We start from the raw sequence: 20,786 nt of genomic DNA on the forward strand, positions 1-20,786 counted from the left end.
CCTCTAGACATTTCATTGTGAAGGGGGAGATTGAAGTGTGTGTGCGTGTATGTGAGAGAGTATGTGTGTGCGTACTGTATATGCTTACTTAAGCGTGTGTGTATATACATACAGTGCATTCAGGAAAGTATTCAGACCCCCTTTAACCCCCCCCAAAAAAAAAAAACTGTTACAGCCTTATTCTAAAATTATTTTAATTATTTCCTCCCCATCAATCTACATGCAATACACCCACAAGGCAAAAACACTTTTTTTATGTTTGCATATTAATACATTTAAACATTGTAATATCACATTTATATAGGTATTCAGACCCTTTACTCTGTAATTTGTTGAAGCATCTTTGGCAGTGACTACAGCCTAGAGTCTTCTTGGGTATGACACGACACAAGCTTGACGCAACTGTATTTGGGGAGTTTATCCCCATTCCTTTCTGCAGATCCTCTCAAGCTCTGTCAGGTTGGACGGGGAGCGTCGCTGTACAGCCATTTGTTGCTTAGTTAATTGTCCCGTTGGAATGTGAATCTTCGCCCCAGTCTGAGGTCCTGAGTGCTCAGGAGCAGGTTTTCATCAAGGATCTCTCTGTACTTTGCTCTGTTCATCTTTGCCTCGATCCTGACTAGTCTCCCAGTCCCTGAAGCTGAAAAACATCCCCACTGCATGATGCTGCCACCACCATGCTTCCTCTAAACGTGACACTTGGCATTCAGGCCAAAGAGTTCAATCTTGTTTTCGTCAGACCAGAGAACCTTGTTTGTCATGGTCTGAGAGGTAGTTGTCCTATTGGAAGGTTCTTCCATCTCCACAGAGGAACTCTGGAGCTCTGTCAGGTGACCATCGGGTTTCTTGACCAAGGCCTGACCAAGGCCCTTCTACCCCGATTGCTCAGTTTGGCCGGACGGCCAGCTCTAGGAAGAGTCTTGGTGGTTCAAACTTCTTCCATTTAGGAATGATGGAGGCCACTGTGTTCTTAGGGACCTTCAACGCTGCAGAATTTATTTGGTACCATTCCCTAGATATTTGCCTCTACACAATCCTATCTCGGAGCGCTCACGGACAATTCCTTCGACCTCATGGCTTGGTTTTAGCTCTGACATGCACTGTCAACTGTGGGACCTTATATAGACAAGTGTGTGCCTTTCCAAATCATGTCCAATCAATTGAATTTACGATAGGCGGACTCCAATCAAGTTGTATTAACATCAGGATCCACCTGAACACAATTTCGAGTCTCATAGCAAAGTGTTTGTATTTCAGGTTTGTAAACATTTCTAAAGACCTGTATTCACTTTGACATTATGGAGTATTGTGTGTAGATAAGGATGTTTTATTTGATCCATTTTAGTATAAGGCTGTAACGTAACAAAACGTGGAAAAAGCCAAGGGGTCTGAATACTTTTCCAGAATGCAATGTATGCCTATGTGCATCTCCCCACGTGTGTGTGTGTGCGTCTGCTTGTTGTGCATGTGTTTGAGAGAGTAGTCGAGAAGTCACGCTTAGCCACACACTGCAGGACAGTATGGATCCAATATCCAGCAGTAGGTCTGTGGAGCGTAATAGTGGAGGAGAGAGGGTTTCTCGTCCCTCTCCCTACCTCATTTTCACACAATCCCCCTGTTTACACAGCGTCACTAAAGCCACTCCATTCCGGCCACAGCAGCAGAGCGGGACACCAGCTTGTGACAACACAGCAGCAGGGACGTGAACAAACAGATATACGTTCAGTCATGATGACACAGGCACGCATACACGCACAGTCACTCAGGCACTATACCCTCTTACATGCACTCAGACGCCCATGCTCACACACACACTACACATTTGCATACTCACCTATGCTAACACACACACTGCAATTCACACAGTCTCTCCCACGCACGCACACCCTCTCCCCAACACACACAAATCTTTGGTATTGCTGCATGACTCAAAGCCGTCCACTTTAAACTCCCTTAAAGCGAGGGGAAAGGGTGTGTGAAGGGAGTTGAGTGGACCTACCCGTAAAACATTTGGAACAAAGGTTCATGGTTTTGCTGGACCTAAAGAGAAGAAACAATGACAGGTTAGAAAAGGAGGCCAGCCCATCACATTATTATTCATAGGACAGGTGTACTTCGGCAAGCCTGATCGCTGCGTTCAATATTTTATTTTACTTCATCAGTCTGGCATTCCTCCTTATAGAAACAGTTTGATACGATGTCTAGAACAAAGAGAATTCTTTAAAACTAACTTGTCTGGGATTGGGTGGCCTTGAACCAACCAGATAATGGCCTAATTCAAAGCACAGTGTTTAGCCGCATAGGATTTTGCCCTAAACCCACCTGAAAGGATGCTGATTGGACCGGTATTGGACTTATACGTGAAGTGAAACAGAATGGTGAACGCAGCAATCAGGCTGCTTAACCAGGCTGTAATTTTGCATCAATATTGCCTACAATGAAAATGTCCACAAGAGCGACAGCTTGTGGGCCAGTTTTAACATTGGGCAGTGCGGTTTCCTTTATCTGCAGTTTAAAAATGTAAATGTCTTCAGTTCTAATCAATTTATTTGTCCACATGTAACACGACCACCTAACCAATGCCAAAACAATTGGCTAGATAAGACGAAATAAATCGTGCCACATTTGGTATATAAAAATGGACACCCTAAAACAACATGTGACAAATAGCCTAAAAAGTATAGGTAAATTCCTTCATTGTATCCAATCCATCATCCTTCACAGTGGACCTGTTTGTCCGTTACCTCTGCCAACTTCCTAACTTTAATCTACGACACTTCGCCAGCTAAAGAGGGAGGCTAGCTCGGCTGGTGCTAGCACATGTATAGATTAAATACACCGCTGGAATGCAGATTAAAGCATTTATATACCCTAAACTTGAATGATTGCTCAGAAAACCAGGTGTTTTAATCAGCATTTGCTTACTTCAAATTTGACCTCACGCCGATTAAGATAAGCAGAGTAAGGAGTTTACATCACTATTGCATAATTTGCCTACTGCCATAATGAGTTTAAAATCAAATTATTACTGTGGATGTAAACGTACTCAATGGTGCAGCTGTAGAACTTTGAAGATCTGAGGGCCCATGCCACATCTTTTCAGCCTTCTTTCTCAGACGTGCTGTCGTACCCTCACAATTGTTTGGGTTTGTGTGGACCATGTTAAATTCTTAGTGATGTGGACACTTGGTCTTGATATGCTCCATTACATCCCTATCGATGTGGTTTCCTGTAGTCCATGATCAGCTCCTTTATCTTGCTGGCATTGTGGGAGAGGTTGTTATCTTGGCACCACACTGCCAGGTCTCTGACCACCTCCCTATAAGCTACCTCATCGTCTTTGGTGATCAGTCTTATCATTGTCGTGTCGTCAGCCATGCAGTCAGTTGTGGGCAAACAGGGAATACAGGAGGGGACTAAGCACACACTCCTGAGGGGCCCGCATGTTGATGGTCAGCATGGCAGATGTGTTGCCGCCTACCTTCACCACCTAGGGGTGGCCCGTCGGAATTCCAGAATCCGGTTGCAAAGGGATGGCTTCCGTCCCAGAGTCCTGAGCTTGGAAGGGACAATGGGTGTTGAGTGCTGAGCTGTCGTCTATGAACATAATTCTTACATAGGTATTCCTTTCATCCAGGTGGGTGACGGCAGTGTGGATTGCAATAGAGATTGCGTCACCTGTGGGGCGGTATGTGAATTGGAGTGGGTCTAGGATAAAAAAAAATGTTTTTATTTAACTAGGCAAGTCAGTTAAGAACAAATTCTTATTTTCAATAACGGCCTAGGAATAGTGGGTTAACTGCCTGTTCAGGGGCAGAACGACAGATTTGTACCGTGTCAGCTTGGGGATTTGAACTTGCAACCTTCCGGTTACTAGTCCAACACTCTAACGGTTAGAGTTAGAGTCAATTTACAGAGTCAACAGAACTTTTTTCACCGACAAACTGCAATTCAAGAGTCAAGTACCAAGGCAAGTTATTTGCTGACATTCAAATTAGCAAAGGCTAGCAAGCCTTTCTCCGAAGGCGAGTTTTTGAAAGAGTGCATGGTAGAGACAGCAGGTCTCTTGTGTCCGGAGAGCAAAGCCAAGGATATTTAATACAGCCTATGTCTGTGTGCTTGGCAACGATACACGTGTACTGTTTGCGCGTGAAGGCGAGGGCGTCCGTGGCGAGTTTGTAGAGCGCGCGGTCAGGACAATCCATCCATGATTTTGCGGAGTTTAACACAAGTAGATATTGAGCTTGAGTATTTCGTTGTGTAATAATATGTTTTGAATGTTGAAAGTGATTCCATTTTTCAATAAATGTTGATTTCTTTAACTTTGCACCTTCGATTGAAACTTATTAAAAACAGACGCAATCTTGATAAATCACAGTGCGTATTTTATTTTAATCTATTTACATTTCCTCCTCCCAGTATCTGCGAAATAGTATGTAAATGCCATATCTTGCATATTCCTTGAGACAAATTTATTAACTGATAAGGGCTATTTTTCACATTTGAAAGACAGTTAATAAATTGGGTTGTAGTGTTCTTACTGTGCTATGAGGTTTGCACACACTACATTTAATGCTTTAGGATATCCGGCCCAAACACTCCCTCCAAATGCTCCTGGTCCGGCCCCTCTGTCAAATTTTAGAACCCATTGTGGCCCGCGAGTCAAAAAGTTTGCCCACCTCTGCTCTAACCACTATGCTACCCTGCCGCCCCGTGGTGTTGATGTGAGCCATGACCAGCCATTAAAAGTATTTCATGATGTGAGACAATAATCACTTAGGCAGGTTACCTTGGCATTCTTGGGCACAGGGACTATGGCAGTCTGCTTGAAACAAGTTGGTATTACAGATGGGGTCAGGGATAGGTTGAAGACACTTGCCAGCTGGTCAGTGCATTCTCTGAGTATATGTCCTGCTATTCGGTCTGGCCCTGTAGTCTTGCGAATGTTAAGCTGTTTAATAGGTCTTACTCATGGGCCTCCCGAGTGGAGCAGCTGAGGTGCCACTAAAGCCTGGGGTTCGATCCCGGGATGTGTCACTGCCAGCAGTGACCGGGTGCCCCGTAGGGCGGTGCACAATTGGCCCAGCGCCGTCTGGGATAAGGGAGGGTTTGATCGGAGCGCTTTCTTTGGCTCATCGTGCTCTAGCGACTCTTTGTGATGGGCCGGGCACCTAAAAATTGACTTAGGTTGTCAGCTGAATGGTGTTTCCTCCGACACATTGGTGCGGCTGGCTTCCGGGTTAAGAAGCAGTAGTTTGCCTGTCTGAAAAGTAGTTGCATCTTGTGTTTATATTGTTGGTCAGTGTAGAATAGTTTGGATTACTTCCTGACCAATATTGATGCAACTTTTACCCCATTCTGGAACGAGGGTTTATCACAGAGATCTTATTTAATTACTAGAGGGACTATGGTTTAACCTACATTGAATCGGGTCCCATAGCTTATTTATTGTCCAACTGCAACAGCGCAAATGATAAACAGCCCAATTGACCATAGTTTTTACATGCAGAGCAAAGTATTCTCTCTGCTCACCTTGGCCATTGACCTGTTGGCGATTGAGCGCAATGTTTCTCTTCCATGAGCAATTTACTAAAATGCACCTTACCTAGGCTAAGGTTCTTGAACATGGTACCCAAGGCATTGTTGCTCTGTGTTGGCTCATGAAAAGCCTGCTGAGGTGAGGAAGACCTTGCTTGACTGGCAGGCCTATACATTGGACCAGATGCCACATTGAGGGAAATGAATCAACATTGACCGCTAAGCTAGAAAGGTAGGGATTGTTGAGAGGGTGTGACAGCGGCTGTGTGTTTTGTTTTATGGAACTGATGTATCCTAGCTTTAGAGGCTGATACTGTACCTTAGTCTACCATCAACTATCCAGCTAGATAAAAAAGTGCAGACGTTTATAAAAGGAAAGCAAACCCAATAAAACATGCTAGGGCTGAATCTTAAACCGAACACTTTGACCACTCGATTATGCGATATGCGTGTTCACGAGTCAATCTCAATGGCTAATTGTCGAGTGATCGAGGGCTTCATTGAGCCCTTCAGGCAGCCTCTCTACCGAGTGGGCATCCTGTGTCAACTCGCAGCCCTTAGCAGCAAGTGCTACCCATGAATCTTCATAGTGAATTATGCTACAAAATAGGTTGTGGTAGACTATGCTTGAGAATGGGTTTAGAATATTGGAATATTGACAAAGTGGCAGTTAGGATGGAAGTGCGCATCGTCTCAATTCTCTTTTGGCCTGAAATGGTAGCAGACTCGAGTGATCACTATAAATACAGATCAGAAAGTGGCCACTCAATAAAGGGCTCATCGGCCAAGTGTTCAGTTTGAGATTCAGCATAGTAGTCTGCAACTCCAGGCTCCAAAACAACTCAAATCAATTTAAGCACCTCAGTTTATTTAGTGTGTTTTCCCGACAGTACATTTCACCCCTTAGTGGGGCATACACAGGCCACCGAAGCACCATTCAGGGCTGCAAAACAAAAACCACCAAAGAATGAAATTGAATTGAAACCAAGAGGTCAAATGTTTTTACACCTGGGGGAAACAGAGTGGGGTGACCAGAGTAACGGTAGGTAGTGGAAAAACTACCTGTTGGAGTTGCCATTGGAGACTATACTCAGCACCAATAGGCTACTTTGGCATGCACACACACACACTTTATTCTTCCACCACCCATCTTTGATTTGCCTGAAGAAGGTTAACTAACGTGGGCCGCCCGGCTGGTGGAATCTTGATTGGCGCTCTTTGCCGACGCCAGCCCTCATAAGCCTTAATTGCGGATGACATTTAACAGGAGATGTCAAATGAATCCCAGTCTCCTGCCTTGTTATACCCCCGGAGTGCTGCCGGCTTGATTGGCATTGAGTGATGGGTTAAAATGAGGGTGGAAGTAAGAAAGACAGGGGGAAGGGAGCAAGAGCATTCTTTTCTTCCTTCTCTCTATTTTCTCTCAAATTCAAAGTCCGGCTCAGAGGTGTTGCTGTGGTCAGGAAATGTTTTTAACCACAAACCATTCCTGGATTAAAATAGGCACAATCTATCAAATACGTTCAAATACTTAAGCTGTGCTTGATTGGGCTAGCAATAGAGTCAAGGCAATAGCTCAGTCCTAATAAAAAGCTAAACCTGCACTCCAGGCAGGCTCAATCAAATGCCCAAACTCCGGTCTGGTCCAAAACATTTGTTGACTAGCCTAGGCTAAGGCTATTTGACCCTAGCTTAAGGATCTTCCTTTGCCATGGGTGAGCCTAACACTCTTTTCAGGGAATCCATGCATGGGCATGCTTAGTTAAATATGCACTCCGGGATCTTAAGCACAACATATTGCACAAAATAGATTGGTAACATATTACACACATTTCAAAAATCGAATATCATACCAATTTCAAAATATATCACACAATGAAAAATATGTATGATATCATACACTGCAAAATGTGTAATGTATCACACAAAATGGATTACGTAGTAGGCCTACACATTGGCTAACTTCTTATATAAAAAAGGGGACCACTTTTGGCTTGTGAGAGTTACTTTCAGAACTACTGACTAAAAAGTACACGAGTGTCTCTTTAACTAAGAAACTATCAATGGCTGTAAAAGGCATCACACACATTCAACCTGATGTTGTGGCATTGAAAACATGAGTTCAGTCTGTGCACTCGATAGCCCTTTGAGAGGATTGCTAATGATGTTCTCATCAAATAATATTTTCATAGACCTACAGGTGTGGGTTGAATGCATCACTGGCATCCCATGCTTGTTTGTGTTAGGTTAGTAAATTAGTGTGTGTGTGTGTTAGATTAATGAGAGTGTGTGCAGGTGGTTATCTGTGTTAGATTAGTGCATGTGTTTGTGTGTGTTAGATTAGTGAAAGAGAGAGAGAGAATGTGTATGTTTGATATATGTGTGGGTCATTAAGCTTCCTCAGTAACCACGTTTCCATCCAACCATTTCATGAAGATTAATTACCTGATGCAGGAAAAAAGACATGACCGGGATGATGGAAACATGAAATGTCGGACCAGGTTATAAAAAGCTGACAGACAATTTGTTTGTTCGACATGGATGTATCTTTTAGAGTCTGTAAAATTGATTATGTGGTGGAAAAGCCACAAATATTGATATAATAACCATCATATTGAAGTAAAACTTGGAGTCACGCGATGATATGTTGTTTGGTCCACCCACTACGACTTGGGAAAGCATGCAGTTTATTAGGTGACAGATGAAATAAGTTACGACGAACTTCACAGGGTGGTGAATTTGTAAGGTGATGAGCTTGATGCTCCTTTTCAATAAACAGAGGGTCTTATTCTGGTGACATGATGATCGATGCTTGGCTGCAGTTTGACAAAAACAAATAATATCACTTTAATTCATAATAATCTCATGTAGGTAGCCTACCTACACTGTATCTACGAGCCGTTGGCTAGAGCACATGCGCCATGACCAATTGCTGTATAACAGTTTTTGTGACAAAACCAGTTGAAAATGCGATGGAAACCCATTTATCTTAAATTTTTCATTTAGTACATGGGAAGTTAACAGTAAATAGTTATGTGCATTACGTCATCACGCACAGCCGTTTGTCCACAAAAAGTCAGATAGAAACATATCTGGTGTGAAAATATGCAGATTGTTGAATATTGGCATGGAAATATGTTACAAACTGGATGGAAACCGAGCCAGTGTAGCTGGTGCTATCTGGCAAATGCCTATAGCTCCTACTCATGTCTTTTAAGGCTTTGCAAATGATAAATGAAAAAAAAAAACATTGTAACAGCCATTTCCTTACTATTTTCCTAGAACCAACTACATCAAAATGGTGTCAGCAGTTCCTGGTCAGCAATACCCCACTATCAACAATGAGCTTGTTTGACATTGTAGCAACTGACATATCTAAGAATCACCTTGAATCGTAAATAACTACAATATTATTTGTAGATCAGTCAGTCACAATTTACCCACATTGAATCACAGATTTGATTCTCTTGAACACGGTCAATATCTCTAAGAACTAGGGCTATCCCTGACAAAAAAAAATAATAAGTTGTGTTTTTCCCATATTATATAGATATGAATAAAATCAACTACACGTAGGTTACTGAGCTTGTCTAATGCTTTAAGCACTGTGATTAAAAATGGACACACAAAAATAATAACGAGAAAGCCAGAGATCAATATAACCTAACCAGAAGAAGAAAAAACTGTAGCCAACCCTCCTCCCGCTGCTGCTGGCCTTAGCTCCTGAAGTTCCCGATCGACAACCTTTTCCATTTGGAAGCCAAGTTATCCTACCATTTCTACTGCTCCACATGACAGTATGATTTTCATATGCACATTTTTGTGGAACAGTTTCATTTATAATAAAGTCTGCATATCTCAAAATCAATTTCACATGATTAATAAAAATTATACAAATCTAAAAGTAATTTCTATTGCCATTGCCAATATGTAAAAATAGCAAACATAATGCCAACAAATAAAAAATTGCAGCCCACAAGGAAGAAAATACTCGGATAAAAATAAATATGCTAGACATCGCATGGCCTGTCTGCAAGAAACTTGAAACTGTGTATCAACTATTTAACTTGGTCCTGCCTGAAGCGGTGCTAACAAACTTGCAACATTGTATAAAATATTCTGGGCCCTCAGTTTCCCATGCCAGTGAGTTCCAGACAGACAGACAGACACAGCTGTAGTCTATTTGCGCAAAGGATAATCAGGTAAGCCTTTTTTATGACGCTTCCACCTGATTAGAGCATTTTTTTCCACCTTTCATGCTGAGTGGTTATTAAAAGGGAGAGAGCTAGAAATATTTTTCAAATAGGCTACATTGAGGAACTACTGTCATTTTCAATGGATGCAAAAACTGACAGTTTATTTGCTCTTTGACGCAAAGAAAAAAAATCACAGAAGCTCCACAGTGCTCGTGAGTTAAGACAATCAGAAATAGAATCAGATCCCCAAATGGGCACATTTGTAAGCCTGTATTTCCATGCAGGCCAGGTAGCACAAAAGACAAATAATAAATAGAATTAAATTTACCCAAACTTTCTCACAAGTGTAGTCTTGGTTGTGCGCTCTGTAATAATAACAATAATAAATTGAATGCATTTACAGATATTACCGTAACCAAACAAACATTACAGATTAGAAATGATGGTATTTAACAGTAAATGTAATACTGATGTGCCATCCCTGCGGCCTCTGCAATGGATTAGGCCACTCAAGACAGGTGTGAATCAGACAGGTGTCTCGTGTGCCAAAACATTTTCTTTATACCTTTGCCACTGCTGGACCAACAGCCTATCGACCAAACAAGCAGTCAACTACATGGGGTCAGCCCTACTGCGAACAATGCCTAAGTCTGTCACCATCTCTCAAAAAAGCTTCCTCTTTGCTCACCACTTCGTCCTCTTTATACATCTCCACCTCTCATCCTCCTCCGTTTTGCATCCCTCCTTCACCACCACCACCACCCTTTGCTCTCTCCCATGTCACTCAAGTCTCACACCCATAGCGACAGAGCCTGGCCTGCCAGTCTAACCCAATCAGAGAGCTCTGTCTCTCGTTCACCAGGCTTGCCATTAGCCCTCGCTGCCTACTTAAAACCCTCAGGGTGTCCTCTCTTCCTGTTTCCCTAATGTCTTAATAAGCATTATTCCTTAACCCCCTTCTACACACGCATGCACGGACACACATCCGTCCTTCCTGATTAGCCTATGATTATGACGATTACCCGTCAACTCAGTGATTGTTGTTACCTGTGCGCCCCTTCCAAAACAGCACCTATATCGGTTCACTCAGTTGGTTATGGACCCCCTCATTTAGAAAATGGGGACACGGTCGCAGAGGCACCCAAAATAATTAGGGTGAGAGTCTGATATGAGTCTGTCGATCATCACACCTAGCTAGTATGCCTGGAGTGGAGAGCGCTTGACGGTGACGAGCGGAGAACGGTTATCCCAGCAAATTGTCACCCAACCCAGTGACGTAGCCTATTTGTTTCTCCCCCCTCCGAATTCTAAAGTATGACACAAGGTCAACTCTACCAGGTGAGGACTAGTAGAACAAACAAAAAGGAGTATCTTAGATTTAGGTAGTGTCGGGTAGGCTACACAATCCAAAAGCAAAGCATGAGAGCAAAAAACTCAATGATGAAAAGTAGGTGGGCTGTGTGGTTCAGCCCACTCAAAGGCTTAAAGGGAAACCCAGCCGCAAGCTGCCAAGCAACGCGAGCCTACCAGACAAGCTAAATGGAGTGGGTGAAAAGCTTCAAGGACCGTCTGTGTGCAAATCAATGACAACTTGAAATGGTCCATCCACACAGACATCGGGGTGAAGAACACAACAGCGCCTCTTCAACATCAGGAGGCTGAAGAAATTTGGCTTGTCACCAAAAACACTCAAACTTTTACAGATGCACAATCAAAAGCATCCTTTCAGAATCCTATCACCGCCTGGTACGGCAACTGCTCCGCCCATAACCGCAAGGCTCTCCAGGACACCTACACACCACCCGATGTCACAGGAAGGCCAAAAAGATCACCAAGGACAACAACCACCTGAGCCACTGCCTGTTCACCCCGCTATCATCCAGAAGGAAAGGTCAGTACAGGTGCATCAAAGCTGGGACCGAGAAACTGAAAAACAGCTTCTATCTCAAGTCCATCAGACTGTTAAACAGCCATCACTAACATGGAGTGGCTGCTGCCAACATACAGACTCAATCTCTAGCCACTTTAATAATTGGATTTAATAAATGTGTCACTAGTCACTTTAAACAATGCCACTTTATATGTTTACATAACCTACATTGCCTCTGCTGTTCGGCCATCGCTTATCCATATATTTATATGTACATATTCTTAATCATTCCTTTACACTTTTGAATATAAGGTAGTTGTGAATTTGTTAGATATACTGCACGGTCGGAACTAGAAGCACAAGCACTTCGCTACACTCGCATTAACATCTGCTAACCATGTCTATGTGACCAATAAAATTTGATTTGAGCGCATCCTGTCGTCTATATCACCACCTGGTATGGCAATTTCACCATCCACAACCGCAGGGCTCTCTAGAGGGTGGTGCAGTCAGCCCAACACATCACCAGGGGCACAGTGCCTGCCCTCCAGGACATCTACAGCACCCATTGTCACAGGAAGGCCAAAAAGATCATCAAGGACCTCTGCCACCCAAGCCACGGCCTGTTCACCCCACTACCATCTAGAAGGCTGAGACAGTACACATGTCAAAGCTGCGACCGAGAGAATGGAAAACATCTTCCATCTCCAGGCCTCCGCCCAGTACCCTGTCCTGAACTTAGTCACTGTTACTAACTAGCTGGCTACCACCCGGTACTCTACCGTGTACCTTAGACTGCCCTATGTACAAAGCCATATTCTATTCCTATACTGTCCATAGTATAGGAATAGAATATGCTTCATGAGGTAGTCACCTGGAATGCATTTCAATTAACAGGTGTGCCTTGTTAAAAGTTAATTTGTGGAATTTCTTAATGCGTTTGAGCCAATCAGTTGTGTTGTGACAAGGTAGGGGTGGTATACAGAAGATAGCCCTATTTGGTAAAATATCAAGTCCATATTATGGCAAGAACATATCAAATAAGCGAAGAGAAACGACTGTCCATTACTTTAAGACATGAAGGTCAGTCAATCCGGAACATTTCAAGAACTTTAAAGTTTCAAGTGCCACTGCAAAAACAATCAAGCGCTATGATGAAACTGGTTCTCATGAGGACTGCCAAAGGAAAGGAAGCCCAGAGTTACCTCTGCTGCAGAGGATACGTTCATTAGAGTTACCAGCCTCAGAAATTGCAGCCCAAATAAATGCTTCAGAGTTCAAGTAAAAGACATTAACATCAACGGTTGCTGCAAAGAAACCACTACTAAAGGACACCAATAATAAGAAGAGACTTGCTTGGGCCAAGAAAAACAAAAATGCACATTACACCGGCGTAAATCTGTCCTTTGGTCTGATGAATCCAAATTTGAGATTTTTGGTTCCAACTGACGAGTAGGTGAATGGGTGAGCTCCGCAGGTGTGGTCCCCACCGTGAAGCTTGAAGGTGGTGTGATGGTGCTTTGCTGGTGACACTCAGTGATTTATTTAGAATTCAAGGCACACTTAACCAGTAGGGATATCACAGCATTCTGCAGCGATACGCCATCCTTCTGGTTTGGGCTTAGTGTGATTATCATTTGTTTTTCAACAGGACAATGACCCAACACACCTCCTGGCTGTGTAAGGGCTATTTGACCAAGAAGGAGAGCTGCATCAGATGACCTGGCCTCCACAATCACCCAATCTCAACCCATTTGAGATGGCTTGGGATGAGTTGGACTGCAGAGTGAAAGAAAAGCAGCCAACAAGTGCTCAGCATTTGTGAGAACTCCAAGTCTGTTGGAAAAACATTCCAGGTTAAGCAAGTTGAAAGAATACCAAGAGTGTGCAAAGCAGTCAAAGGCAATGGGTGGCTACTTTGAAGAATCTAAAAATATATTTGTTTAGTACTTGTTTGGTTACTACATGAATCCATGTGTTTTTTCATAGTTTTGATATGTTATTCGACAATGTAGAAAATGGTCCAAATAAAGAAGAAATCCATGAATGAGTAGGTGTCAAACCTTTGACTGATACTGTATATATAGTCAATAATTCAGGTTGGACACTGTTGCCTATGCCACGAATTCAGCTAGACGGCTAATACTCCAGAACTGGAAAGTGGCAAAATCTGTGTGCATAAAGGAAATGGCTCAAATAGAAGCCTGTCTCTTAGCACCCGTTGTGTAGAGTGATTTAAACAAATAAATGTCTGGGCTATTAATTGCATTTTTACGGTAGGTCTTGGGCACCGCAGGGGCAAGCCAGTTGAAACAAGCCCATAAGATAACCACAAGCCACACTCTCCCAGAATCAATGGCACATCACCAAGTTCAAAGTCAGCCACAAAAATACAGATTTTATTTTTAAAATAAGAATGCTATCTGCGTGTGGACTGTTAAAAGTAAGACCGGTATGCAGCCCAAGTCTCAAAACACTTTAGAGTTCCCACGTGTACGGAATACATTTTTTTTCTAATTTCAGAGAACACCACATCTCACACCTAATATAAGTTAATTGTTTAATTCCAGAATTTCCTCACTAGAGAGCGATTGGCCTATTTCTAAGGGTCTGTACTCAAAGTTGTTGACAGCTCCTCTGGCACCCAGGATGGCACCTCTCAAAACCTGTGTGTGTGTATCTTTTGGAGGGGTTGGGCTAAAAGCAGAAGTCAAATTTCAGTTGGACCTTGTGTGCAATTGACCAATAAAGTGACCTGATCTTAATGTGGTTGCCAGTTAGCTAGCAGCTCACAGCTGTTAGCAGCCAATGGTTAGCAGTTTCTTACTGGAGATTAAAACAGACAATTGGCATTTTTTCAAGTCATTAGTTAATTATTTAATGTAACAAATCAAACATTAAAACTCGTAAACAATTCCTTTAGACCCGGCATTTATTTGGAAAAAGGCGTTTACTGAAATGTGTGCAGTCGTGGGTGTTGCAACAGAGGAGACTATTTTTACACGCTACAGCACTCGGCGGTCCCCTTCTGTAGCCTACTACTTCACTGCTGCGCCGTTGTTGCTCCTAGACGGTTCCACTTCACAATAACAGCACTTACAATTGACTGGGGCAGCTCTAGCAGGGCTGCCAAATTGAAAGTCACTGAGTTCTTCAGTAAGGACATTCTACTGCCAATATTTCTCTATGGCGATTGCATGGCTGTGACCTCGATTTGATAACCCTGTCAGCAACAGGTATGGCTGAAATAGCCAAAATACACTCATTTGAAGGGGTGTCCACATACACTTTTGTGTGTGTAATATATATATATATATATATATATAGTGTCTTTTCAAGTTAATAGTTCACATGTGCTCAAGCTCTGGAAGTGGATCAAGTGTGAGGAAAACAAATCATGGTGAAAGTAAAGAGGTTGTGGCTCAACAAATCAATTAGCAGGAGTCGAGCAGCAACAGAATAGTCATTGATTGGTTAAAGTACAAAAAGTTGTGTTTTTATTTACATTGTCATCGCCCGCTTTCTCAAACACCAACATCACTACACACAACTATAATCTCATCCCATGACAGGAAAGGTGGAAGAGTTAGTATTGCACATAGCTTCTCAACAAGAACTTGCTTGACAGAATCTGTTGTGATGGCTGGGAAGAAACTTTACCGGAGTATATATCTCCAGGAAGGTTGGTGACAACTCCCTCTACAAAAAGTCATACATTCGATCACAGATGTCAATGGGTTGGTGCTATCTGTGATCGAATGTATGACTTTGTGTAGGGGGAGTCGTCACCAACCTTCCTGGAGATATATTCTCCGGTAAATGTTCTTGGTTCATCCACTACACTGAAAAAGTAATATCACTTTTTGTCCCCATAGCAGAACTATCTTGGGTGTATAAAAAAAATGATTATTTTTCAGTACATGTAATGGCTAAACAATGCGTCTGACACTTAGTGGGAATTGTCAATGGACAGGGTCTATTTGTGATTGGCTGTATGACCAATAGAAGACATGGTATTAATTACAGGTATCTGGCCTATAGGAGCTGTGTAAGTTGGTGCTAGGTCCAGCTGTGCCATAGGAACAGAGTAGTGCTGCAGCCTGCGTAGTCCTTTACATCCACCAGGAGTTCCAGGATGCCAAGAGAACCATGCTGGATGGCTTTGGGAGCTTGTCTGCAGAAAGAAATGGACAGAAACAAACCATGAGCTGTAATACATCTCAAACACTTTCATAGCCATACTTTACTCACACCTTACCTTTTTTTTATGTCACCACATAACACTTAGCAATAACTATTGATTTAACACAATCAACAGCCAAAGTATACTTTAGTCGGGCTATGACTTACTATCATTACATATCAGTCAAATAACATTTTATTAGTCACAGGCGCCGAATACAACAGTGAAATGCTTACTTACGACCCCCTAACCAACAGTACAGTTTCCAAAAATACGGATAAGAATAAGTGATAAAAGTAACAAGTAATAACAATATATACAGGGGGGGTGACAGTACAGAGTAAATGTGTGGGGGCACCGGTTAGTTGAGGTAGTCTGTACATGTAGGTAGAGTTAATTAAAGTGACTGTGCACAGATGACAACAGAGAGTGGCAGTGGTGTGGAGAGGGAAGGGGGGGGGGGTAGCCATTTGACTAGCTGTTCAGGAGTCTTATGGCTTGGGGTTAGAAGCTGTCTAGAAGCCGCTTGGTCCTAGACCTGGCGCTCTGGCACCACTTGCCGTGCAGTAGCAGAGAGAACAGTCTATAACTAGGGTGGCTGGGGTCTTTGACAATTTTTAGGGCCTTCCTCTGACACCGCCTGGTATAGAGGTCCTGGATGACAGGAAGCTTGGCCCCAGTGACGTACTGGGCCGTTCGCGCTACCCTCTGTAGAGCCTTGTGGTCAGAGGCCGAGCAGTTGCCATACCAGGCAGTGATGCAACCAGTCAGGATGCTCTCAATGGTGCAGCTGTAGAACCTTTTGAGGATCTGTGGACTCATGGTAAATCTTTTCAGTCTCCTGAGGGGGAATTAGGTTCTGTCGTGCCTGCTTCACAAGTCATGGTGAGCTTGTATTTCAATCTTAAGGAAGTATGGTTTGAAGTGAAATGATTCATAAAAAGGTATTGGGAAGTGATAAGATCACCAGGCAACATGCGTCCTACATAGGGGGAATCGTCCTACATAGGGGGAAAACGTCTAGCTGGCTATGGGTAGAACATTGTGGGAGGAAACGTCTGCCCAGGCCAGCATTGCCCCTTTATGATTCTGACGTTACTTTTGTAGTAACATTAGCTAGCTACGGAACTAGCTATGGAACTATAATAATCAGCTCAGTAGCCAACGCTAGCTAGCTAGCTATGCTGGTTGCGGTCGAGGTTTGTAGTTAGCTAGCAGCAGCAGCACCACATCATCATGACCTTTACAGGGCTCGACGTTAACACTTGTCCTGGATAAATAAATACATGTCGGAAAATAGATTAATTTCCCTGTTTTGTTATAATTGTCTAAAAACGCACAAAATGAAACAATTACTCCGATCAAAATCAGAGGCCAACATTGGAATAATTTAAATATTTTTCCATATACATGCATTTTTTTTTAAAGAGACTAAAGTGTAGGTGATATGAATATTGGCTACATCTTTATGCCCAAGCCGAAGATGACACGAGGGAGGTACCTGATAACGTAGCCAAAAACGTATTTACATAAATATAGGCTAAACACCAGTCATGTTTGACAAGTACAATGACGGATAATTAACATTAACCTCTAAAGGCTTGATTCTGTCTACACACTGGAGGCACAGTTGGTTCAGACCAAATTGTAACAAGACCATACATAGAGTGAAGGTCAGTGGCTGTTGGGCACTGCACATCAACCTTGAAACTGAGCGGAGGTGGTCAGCATTTTGAAAATATAAAAGTAAATGTTGAAAACATGGGCATTTCATGATGCATGTCTTATCTGGTTTGAAATTTTTTATTTTACCTTTATTTAACCAGGCAAGTCAGTTAAGAACAGATTCTTATTTTCAATGACGGCCTAGGGACAGTGGGTTAACTGCCTGTTCAGGGGCAGAACGACAGATGTGTCAGCTCGGGGGTTTGAACTTGCAACCTTCCGGTTACTAGTCCAACTAGGCTACCCTGCCGCCCCAGAAGCATAGACAAAATACAACCATAGAAATGTTGAGGGAATTATTTTATTAACACTTAAATATGCAATTGAAACCAGCATTTTCTCATGTTCTACTGGTATTCAAATCAACGGTCTTTATTGACCAGCAGCCAAAGGCATAATCCTAGTCATATTAGTAACACATGCTAGTTGATGCATCTTTAGATCTCCCCTCTTTCTAACTTCTAAAAGGATATTTATCTCGGTCACATGAAACCTGAGTTTCTGAGAACGGTGTTTCCCCGCTAAATGCATTTTGGGACATTCTCGAATAGCCGACAGGCACTTTCACACGTTTGAGCTTACAATATCAAACTTCAACATTTTAAGCTAAAACGGTCTGATCTGTTGCATCAGCCTTATAGCTTTTTAAAAGAAAATTATGCAGTGGTTGTATGAATTTTGGATCTTTCGCCCTAGACTCTTACGCACAAAACATATACAAAAGTATTTGGTTGTAATTATAATATTTTAAGGGTAGCCAACCATTCCCCAGAAAAGCCTTAACCCTATCAGTACCAAGATCTCAGAAAGATCTACATGTCCAGAACTTAAATTTAGCATTAAAGTATTTCTTTTCAGGACAACCAGTATGTACACAACCTCCAAAAAAATTAGGTCCACCATAGCAAAATCCTGAGATGTATATACACACACACACACACACACTGCTCAAAAAAACAAAGGGAACAGTTGAAAAACACAATGAATCTCCAATCACACTTCTGTGAAATCAAACTGGTCACTTAGGAAGCAACACTGATTGACAATAAATTTCACATGCTGTTGTGCAAATGAAATTGACAACAGGTGGAAATTATAGGCAATTAGCAAGGCACCCCCAATAAAGGAGTGGTTCTGCAGGTGATAACCACAGATCACTTCTCAGTTACTATGCTTCCTGGCTGATGTTTTGGTCACTTTTGAATGATGGCGGTGCTTTCACTCTAGTGGTAGCATGAGACAGAGTCTATACAACCCACACAAGTGGCTCAGGTAGTGGAGCTCATCCAGGATGGCACATCAATGCGAGCTGTGGCAAGAAGGTTTGCTGTGTCTGTCAGCGTAGTGTCCAGAACATGGAGGCGCTACCAGGAGACAGGCCAGTACATCAGGAGACGTGGAGGAGGCCGTAGGAGGGCAATAACCCAGCAGCAGGACCGCTACCTCCGTCTTTGTGCAAGGGGGAGCACTGCCAGAGCCCTGCAAAATGACCTCCAGCAGGCCACAAATGTGCATGTGTCTGCTCAAACGGTCAGAAACAGACACCATGAGGGTGATCCATTGATGTTCCATCCTGGATGAGCTGCACTACCTGAGCCACTTGTGTGGGTTGTAGACTCAGTCCCATGCTACCACTAGAGTGAAAGCACCACCAGCATTATAAATTGACCAAAACATCAGCCAGGAAGCATAGGAACAGAAGTGGTCTGTGGTCACCACCTGCAGAACCACTCCTTTATTGGGGGTGTCTTGCTAATTGCCTATAATTTCCACCTGTTGTCTATTCCATTTGCACAACAGCATGTGAAATTTATTGTCAATCAATGTTGCTTCCTAAGAGGACAGTTTGATTTGACAGAAGTGTGATTGACTTGGGAGTGACATTGTGTTGTTTAAGTGTTCCCTTTATTTTTTTTGAGCAGTGTATAATGCTCTAACTCCAAAAAGTTCTAGGACACTGAAGTCCATGAAGAACAAGAGCACCTCCTCCCAGCTGCCCACTGCACTGAGGCTAGGTAACACGGTCACCACCGATAAATCCATGATAATCGAAAACTTCAACAAGCATTTCTCAACGGCTGGTCATGCGTTCCTCCTGGCTACTCCAACCTCGGTCAACAGCTCCTCCCCCCCCCCCCCACACAGCTACTCGTCCAAGCCTCCCCAGCTTCTCCTTTACCCAAATCCAGGTAGCAGATGTTCTGAAAGTGCTGCAAAACCTGGACCCGTACAAATCAGCTGGTCTTGACAATCTGGACCCTCTATTTCTGAAATTCTCCGCCGCCATTGTCGCAACCCCTATTACCAGCCTGTTCAACCTCATATCGTCTGAGCTCCCAAGGATTGGAAAGCTGCCGCAGTCATCCCCCCCCTTTGACACCCTGGACCCAAACTGTTACAGACCTATATCCATCCTGCCCTGCCTATCTAAGGTCTTCGAAATCCAAGTCAACAAACAGATTACTGACCATCTACGCTGTGCAATCTGGTTTCCGAGCCTGTCATGGGTGCACCTCAGCCACGCTCAAGGTAATTAACGATATCATAACCGCAATCGATAAAAGACCGTGCAGCAGTCTTCATCGACCTGGCCAAGGCTTTCGACTCTGTCAATCACCACATTATTTTTCGGCAGACTCAATAGCCTTGGTTTTTCTAATGACTGCCTGGCCTGGTTCACCAACTACTTTGCAGACAGAGTTCAGTGTGTCAAATCGGAGGGCACGTTGTCCGGTCCTCTGGCAGTCTCTATGGGGGTGCCACAGGGTTCAATTCTCGGGCCGACTCTTTTCTCTGTATATATCAATGATGTTGCTCTTGCTGCGGGCGAGTCCCTGATCCACCTCTACACAGACGACACCATTCTGTATACTTCTGGCCCTTCCTTGGACACTGTGCTATCTGACCTCCAAAAGAGCTTCAATGCCATACAACACTCCTTCCGTTGCCTCCAACTGCTCTTAAATGCTAGTAAAACCAAATGCATGCTTTTCAACCGTTCGCTGCCTGCACCCGCACGCCCGACTAGCATCACCACCCTGGATGGTTCCGACCTAGAATATGTGGACATCTATAAGTACCTAGGTGTCTGGCTAGACTAAACTCTCCTTCCAGACTCACATCAAATATCTCCAATCTAAAATCAAACCTAGAGTCGGCTTTCTATTCTGCAACAAAGCCTCCTTTACTCACGCCGCCAAACTTACCCTAGTAAAACTGACAACCCTACCGATCCTCGACTTCGGTGATGTCATCTACAAAATAGCTTCCAAAA

At 43.2% G+C, this 20,786-nt stretch overlaps 1 protein-coding gene across 2 annotated transcripts in view; it reads right to left on the reverse strand.

Annotated features, from left to right (window-relative positions):
* Nucleotides 1-20,786, reverse strand: part of LOC124035946 (AN1-type zinc finger protein 3-like) — a 50,653-nt gene that overhangs the window by 20,995 nt on the left and 8,872 nt on the right. Inside the window, exons 1-2 of one of the 2 annotated variants that reach the window (XM_046349923.1) lie at nucleotides 3,047-3,682; nucleotides 2,000-2,040 (exon numbers count right to left, since the gene is read on the reverse strand). In XM_046349923.1, the coding sequence (XP_046205879.1) occupies nucleotides 2,000-2,027 (28 nt within the window). In that variant the 5' untranslated portion in view covers nucleotides 2,028-2,040; nucleotides 3,047-3,682. Of the gene's footprint in view, nucleotides 1-1,999; nucleotides 2,041-3,046; nucleotides 3,683-20,786 lie in introns of those variants that run through there. The other variant, XM_046349922.1, reaches the window with a different exon arrangement.

The sequence above is a fragment of the Oncorhynchus gorbuscha genome, linkage group LG05 (genome assembly GCF_021184085.1).
Source record: "Oncorhynchus gorbuscha isolate QuinsamMale2020 ecotype Even-year linkage group LG05, OgorEven_v1.0, whole genome shotgun sequence".
NCBI classification, from domain to species: domain Eukaryota; kingdom Metazoa; phylum Chordata; class Actinopteri; order Salmoniformes; family Salmonidae; genus Oncorhynchus; species Oncorhynchus gorbuscha.